The sequence below is a fragment of the Glycine max genome, chromosome 16 (genome assembly GCF_000004515.6).
Source record: "Glycine max cultivar Williams 82 chromosome 16, Glycine_max_v4.0, whole genome shotgun sequence".
NCBI classification, from domain to species: Eukaryota; Viridiplantae; Streptophyta; class Magnoliopsida; order Fabales; family Fabaceae; genus Glycine; species Glycine max.
In genome coordinates, this window is record NC_038252.2 from 33998009 (window position 1) to 34004449 (window position 6441).

Below are 6441 nucleotides of genomic sequence, written 5' to 3' on the forward strand. Positions count from 1 at the left end.
TTTTTATGAATGCCAATTTTAAATAATTATTCAGGTATTCAAGAAGACGTACGCAAACAGCTTGTTTACCTTTCGTATTCACAATTCAAAGTCGTCTTTTGTTTATTTATTTATTTTTGAATCAGAGAACTTTTTGAAGTCGTCGATCATGTTTTTCATATTTTGTCAGTCTTGTAACTTTTGAAAACTTTTTTTCTTTTTTTTATAGACCAATAATATAATATATTATATTAAAAAAACCAAACTTATAACAACATGTAACACGTTAGCAAACAGTAGATCTCAACCAAACGTTCGAAAACTTTTGGATATTATATATGTGGCTGTTGGCACTGCTAAACTCAGCAGTATATCTCCATTATTGATGAGTCTCTCCTAAAATTATCTTTCCAAGTCTTATTTTTTATTTAATTGGTTAGATATTAAATTGAAAAATAAAATAAAAGTTGTGTTGTTGTGTAGTTTTCGTCACTTTTACTCATAAGAAAATATATATACTACGTTTAGCATCTTTAAACTGAAAACTTTTCAGTTGAAATGCATAACAAAATATTGGCCAAGTAATTAGTACACAAAATCTTGCTCAAAGTGTTTGCCACCATAGATTTAGGTTGTGTTTAGGACGATTACTTAAAATATCATTAATTGATAATTGAAACTTCAAATAAAATTTAAAAGTTTAAAAGTTGAATAGTTAAAAATGAAAGCTGAAAATAAATAAGCTAATGGATTCAATTTGAAGTATTTAATAGTATCAACTAGTGAAATTTATTCATAAATTCTCTTTTAAATATATACCGATTTTATTAGTTAATATAAAAAAAAAATAGTATGAACTAATAAAATTGATCAAAAGTAAATTAATATAAATATAAAATTTTATATGATGAATAATCAGTAGAAATAATAAAAAAGTTAGCTCTAGAAAAGATAAATTGATTTAATTAGGGTCATGACAAAATTTTGCTAGCTTCTATTTTAGTCTGCTTTGCTTTAGAATATTTACATTCAAATAGCTCTTTTATAGCATAACAAACATAAAAAAAGCTATTGATTCTACATAAAAAAAAAAGATTAATTATGCTATTCTTTGGGACAAAACTTTTAGATGAATGCCAATTTAAAATAATTATTAAGGTATTCAAGCAGACGTACGCAAGTAGCTTTGTTACTTTCGTATTGACAATTCAAAATCGTCTTTTATTTTTATTTTGTTTTGTTTAATTAGAGGACTTTTTGAAGTCGTCCATCATGTGTTTCTTATTTTGTCAGTTTTGTCACTTATGAACACTTTTTTTACAGACAAATAATATATTATATTAAAAAAACCATACTTATAACAACAACATGTAACACGTTGGCAAACAGTTAATCTCAACCAAACGCTCGAAAACTTTTGGATATTATATATATATATGCATGGCTATTGGCAGTGCTAAAGTCATCATTATCATTCTAAAGTCATCAGTATCATTCTAATTCTCATATTGAGTGGATTCATTTCATCAATCACTTTGCCTTTCTCATCATAACCACCAAAATGCCAACCATTAATCCAGTTGGTTTGAAATTCATGGAAGGCATAATAACATTTATGATGATGATGTTGCAGGTTGTTGTTTCTGCTCAAGACCATATTATGTGCATTCAGACTGAGAGAGAAGCACTCCTCCAATTCAAGGCTGCACTTCTGGATCACTATGGCATGCTCTCTTCTTGGACCACTTCTGATTGCTGCCAATGGCAAGGGATTCGCTGCTCCAACCTCACCGCCCATGTTCTAATGCTCGACCTTCACAGTTTAGGCCTCAGAGGAGAGATCCACCAGTCGTTGATGGAGTTGCAACAATTAAACTATTTAAACCTCAGTTGGAATTCTTTTCAAGGCAGAGGAATCCCAGAGTTTCTTGGTTCTCTCACCAACTTGAGATACCTTGATCTGTCACATTCTGATTTTGAAGGAAAAATTCCAACTCAGTTTGGCTCTCTTTCTCATTTGAAATACTTAAATCTTGCTGGGAATTATTATCTGGAGGGTTCAATCCCACGTCAACTTGGAAATCTCTCCCAGTTGCAGCATCTTGATCTCAGGGCCAATCAATTTGAAGGAAATATACCCTCTCAAATTGGAAATCTCTCCCAGTTGCAGCATCTTGATCTCAGCTACAATTCTTTTGAAGGAAGTATACCGTCCCAACTTGGGAACCTTTCAAATTTGCAGAAGCTTTATCTTGGAGGATCATATTATGACGATGATGGTGCTCTCAAAATTGACGATGGAGATCATTGGCTGTCTAATCTCATTTCCTTAACCCATCTTTCCTTCGACTCCATATCTAATCTCAACACTTCTCATAGCTTCCTCCAAATGATTGCCAAGCTACCAAAACTTAGAGAACTGAGTTTAATTCATTGTAGCCTTTCCGATCATTTTATCCTTTCACTGAGGCCCTCCAAATTCAATTTTTCTAGTTCTCTTTCCAGACTTGATCTTTCCTGGAACAGCTTCACGTCATCAATGATACTCCAGTGGCTGTCCAACGTCACTTCCAACCTTGTTGAGCTTGACCTTAGTAATAACCTCTTGGAGGGTTCCACATCAAACCATTTTGGCCGTGTAATGAATTCTCTTGAGCACCTCGACCTCTCATATAATATATTCAAGGGTGAGGATTTGAAATCCTTGGCGAATATATGCACCTTACATTCTTTATACATGCCAGCAAACCATTTGACTGAAGACCTTCCATCAATCCTTCATAATTTGTCTAGTGGTTGTGTTAGACACTCATTACAAGATTTGGTTTTGTCATTTAATCAAATCACTGGCTCTTTACCTGACCTTTCAGTATTCTCATCTCTAAAAATATTGGTTCTCGATATGAATCAATTAAGTGGAAACATACCTGAAGGAATCCGCTTACCAATTCATTTGGAATCTCTGTCAATCCAATCAAACACTTTAGAAGGTGGAATTCCAAAATCATTTGGGAATGCATGTGCTTTGCGCTCACTGTATATGTCTGGTAACAATTTGAATAAAGAGCTTTCGGTGATAATCCATCAATTGTCTGGGTGTGCCAGATTCTCGCTGCAAGAATTGAACTTAAGAGGAAATCAAATCAATGGTACGCTTCCTGACCTTTCAATATTTTCTGCCTTAAAAACATTGGATCTTTCAGAAAATCAATTAAATGACAAAATTCCAGAGAGTACCAAATTGCCATCTCTGTTGGAGTCTTTGTCAATCACTTCAAACATTTTAGAAGGTGGAATTCCAAAATCATTTGGGAATGCATGTGCTTTGCGCTCATTGGACATGTCTAATAATAGCTTGAGTGAAGAGTTTCCAATGATAATCCATCACTTGTCTGGATGTGCTAGATATTCATTGGAACAATTATATCTAGGCATGAATCAAATCAATGACACACTACCCGACCTCTCAATATTCTCATCTTTAAGAGAATTATATCTTTATGGGAACAAGCTAAATGGAGAGATTTCAAAAGATATTAAATTTCCACCTCAACTGGAGGTACTATATATGCAATCAAATTCCTTAAAGGGTGTGCTCACTGATTATCATTTCGCTAATATGTCTAAGTTAGACATCTTGGACTTATCTGAGAACTCTTTATTGGCCTTGGCATTTAGCCAAAATTGGGTTCCACCATTTCAGTTGAGCCACATAGGATTGCGATCTTGCAAGCTAGGTCGAGTATTTCCCAAATGGCTGAATACACAAAATCAAATTGAGTATATTGACATATCAAATAATCATTTCTCTGGAAAAATTCCGGATTGTTGGAGTCATTTCAAGTCATTATCTTATTTGGACTTAAGTCACAATAATTTTTCAGGAAGGATACCTACATCCATGGGATCTCTTGTTGATCTTCGAGCATTGCTATTGAGAAACAACAACTTATCAAATGAGATACCTTTCTCCTTGAGGAGTTGCACAAATCTGGTAGTGCTAGATATTGCAGAAAATAGGTTATCAGGATCTATCCCTGATTGGATTGGGAGCGAATTACAAGAGTTAAAATTTTTAAGTTTGAGAAGAAATCATTTCCATGGAAGTTTACCATTGAAAATTTGCTACCTAAGTAACATTCAACTCTTGGATCTCTCACTAAACAACATGTCTGGGCAAATTCCTAAATGCATAAAAATTTTTACTTCAATGACTCAAAAGACATCTGCAACAATATTTTTCATTGAACTACGTGATTTTAATGTACACTTGATGTGGAAAGGTTCAGAACAAATGTTCAAAAAGAATGTGTTATCACTTTTAAAAGGCATTGATCTTTCAAGCAATCACTTTTCTGGAGAAATTCCAATAGAAATAGAGAGTTTATTTGAATTGGTTTCATTAAATTTATCAAGAAACAATTTGACTGGAAAAATTCCTTCAAATATTGGGAAGTTAACATCACTTGACTTTCTTGATTTGTCAAGAAACCAGCTAGTTGGTTCAATTCCTTCAAGTCTTACTCAAATTGATCGACTCTCTATGTTAGATTTGTCACATAACAATCTATCTGGAGAAATTCCAACTGGTACACAATTACAGAGTTTCAATGCCTCATGTTATGAAGATAATCTATATCTTTGTGGACCGCCACTGAAGAAATTGTGTATCGATGGGAAGCCTGCACAGGAGCCAATTGTTAAACTTCTTGAAGATGAAAAATTGCTTTTTGCCCGTGAATTTTACATTAGTATGGCAATTGGATTTGTTACAAGCTTCTGGGGAGTCTTTGGCTCAATATTAATAAAGCGTTCTTGGAGACATGTTTATTTCAAGTTCTTGAACAATCTATCAGACAATATTTATGTCAAGGTAGCAGTATTTGCTAATAAAATATCAAAGGTGCATGGATGAAGCTTAACAGGTAATAATATTGTAGTCCTTTCTTTTGCTTTTCATATAGTTTATATACATGAAAGATTTCATACATAATATAATTTTGAAGTGTGACAATAAGATTTCATTGAACTATTTTTAATATAATTAATTTTGAAGAGATACCGGAGAATTTATTTATATTGTCATCCAATCATTTATAACTTTGTATATGATAAGTTTGTGGAATTTTACAAAAATTATATTAAGATTAATTAATGGTATAAAATTGTATTATCGTTGCATAATCATTAAACTCATAATTATTGATGTTCAATACTTAATCCTAAAATATTAACGATCTCCATTATTACCATAAACTATCCTATAAAATTATACTATTGTTGCATAATCATTAAACTCATAATTATTGATGTTTAATACTTAATCCTAAAATATTAATGATCTCCATTATTACCATAAATATTTTTCTTATAAACTATTGTGATTTTAATCTATCATTAACTTGATGTTATTATTCTGATTACTTTAATTTCTCCAAATTTCTTTTTATAGGTATAAGAATTTTATTTGTTTTCATTTGCACATTTTGATATCTAACATTCTGTTTCCCTTTTCTTTCTTTCTTTTTTTTTTTTTTTTTAGAAAATTCAATCCCTTGAAGACACTGGCCCTCTTGGATGACTCCAATGTCTAAGCTTGTTAAGGCTTGGAAAAGGCAATAAGTTGGAAATTATGATTGTTTTACATTTCTTCACTAGCAATTGAGATACTTATATCATGTTTTGATCATTTCAAGAAGACTCTAGTTTTATTAGCGTTGTGCTAGTAATGAAATATAAATTACTATGTATTATATCATTAATTTACGTGCATCTTTGTCATAATCAAAATTTCAGTTTGTCAAAGACATTGTTGAGTTGAATATTTTGATAAGGGCCTTATTTTCAATTTTTTAAGAATCAAAGATATTAGAAAATTGAAGGCACATATTTTGAATGAATAAATCTATCATCATAATTTTGTCATAATTAGAACAAAATAATTTGATCACATATGTTTAAACTATATGGAGATCACTCCAATTTCCAAACTGTGCATGCCTTTTATTTTAAGAAATAATAATAATAATCTATATTATTAATTATTAATCTATATTAATAATAAAGGAAATATCTCCATTGGATATCTACATTTCATTAGATAATTTTATCTTTAAATCATTTCTTAAATTTTGAAAATTTTCTTCTAACCTATTGCAACTTTCCACTACTTCTATATTGTTAATCTTTTTTACTCTATCATTTTTTTATTAAATGTATTTAAATTTTGTTTTTTTAATTGTTGGATTTGTTATTTAAAATTTGGAGAGGCCCCATCTACTCCTTTTCAGCTCCACAAATTTTAGACAACTATATATTTTATCAATTTTTAAACTTCTACTACTCTTTCCTAATAACTATCCATCATTCTCATGTTGTTAGTTATTTTATTTTAACTTCTAAATCTTTTCCTTTTCTTTATTTTTATTTTTATTTAAAATATGTAAACAGATTGGGAGTGTC

General features: G+C 31.0%; 1 protein-coding gene across 2 annotated transcripts; it reads left to right on the top strand.

Annotated features, from left to right (window-relative positions):
* The first annotated feature begins 1433 nt into the window (after nt 1-1433).
* Nucleotides 1434-5923, top strand: LOC100780710 (receptor-like protein EIX1). 2 transcript variants are annotated; one of them, XM_006599474.4, is made up of 3 exons: nt 1435-3128; nt 3864-4904; nt 5522-5923. In XM_006599474.4, the coding sequence occupies exons 1-2, from the start codon at nt 1541-1543 to the stop codon at nt 4892-4894; spliced, it is 2619 nt and encodes an 872-aa protein (XP_006599537.1). In that variant the 5' UTR covers nt 1435-1540; the 3' UTR covers nt 4895-4904; nt 5522-5923. The 2 variants fall into 2 exon arrangements, with proteins under 2 accessions (XP_006599535.1, XP_006599537.1); XM_006599472.3 differs by having other exon boundaries at nt 1434-4904.
* The last annotated feature ends 518 nt before the right edge of the window (nt 5924-6441 follow it).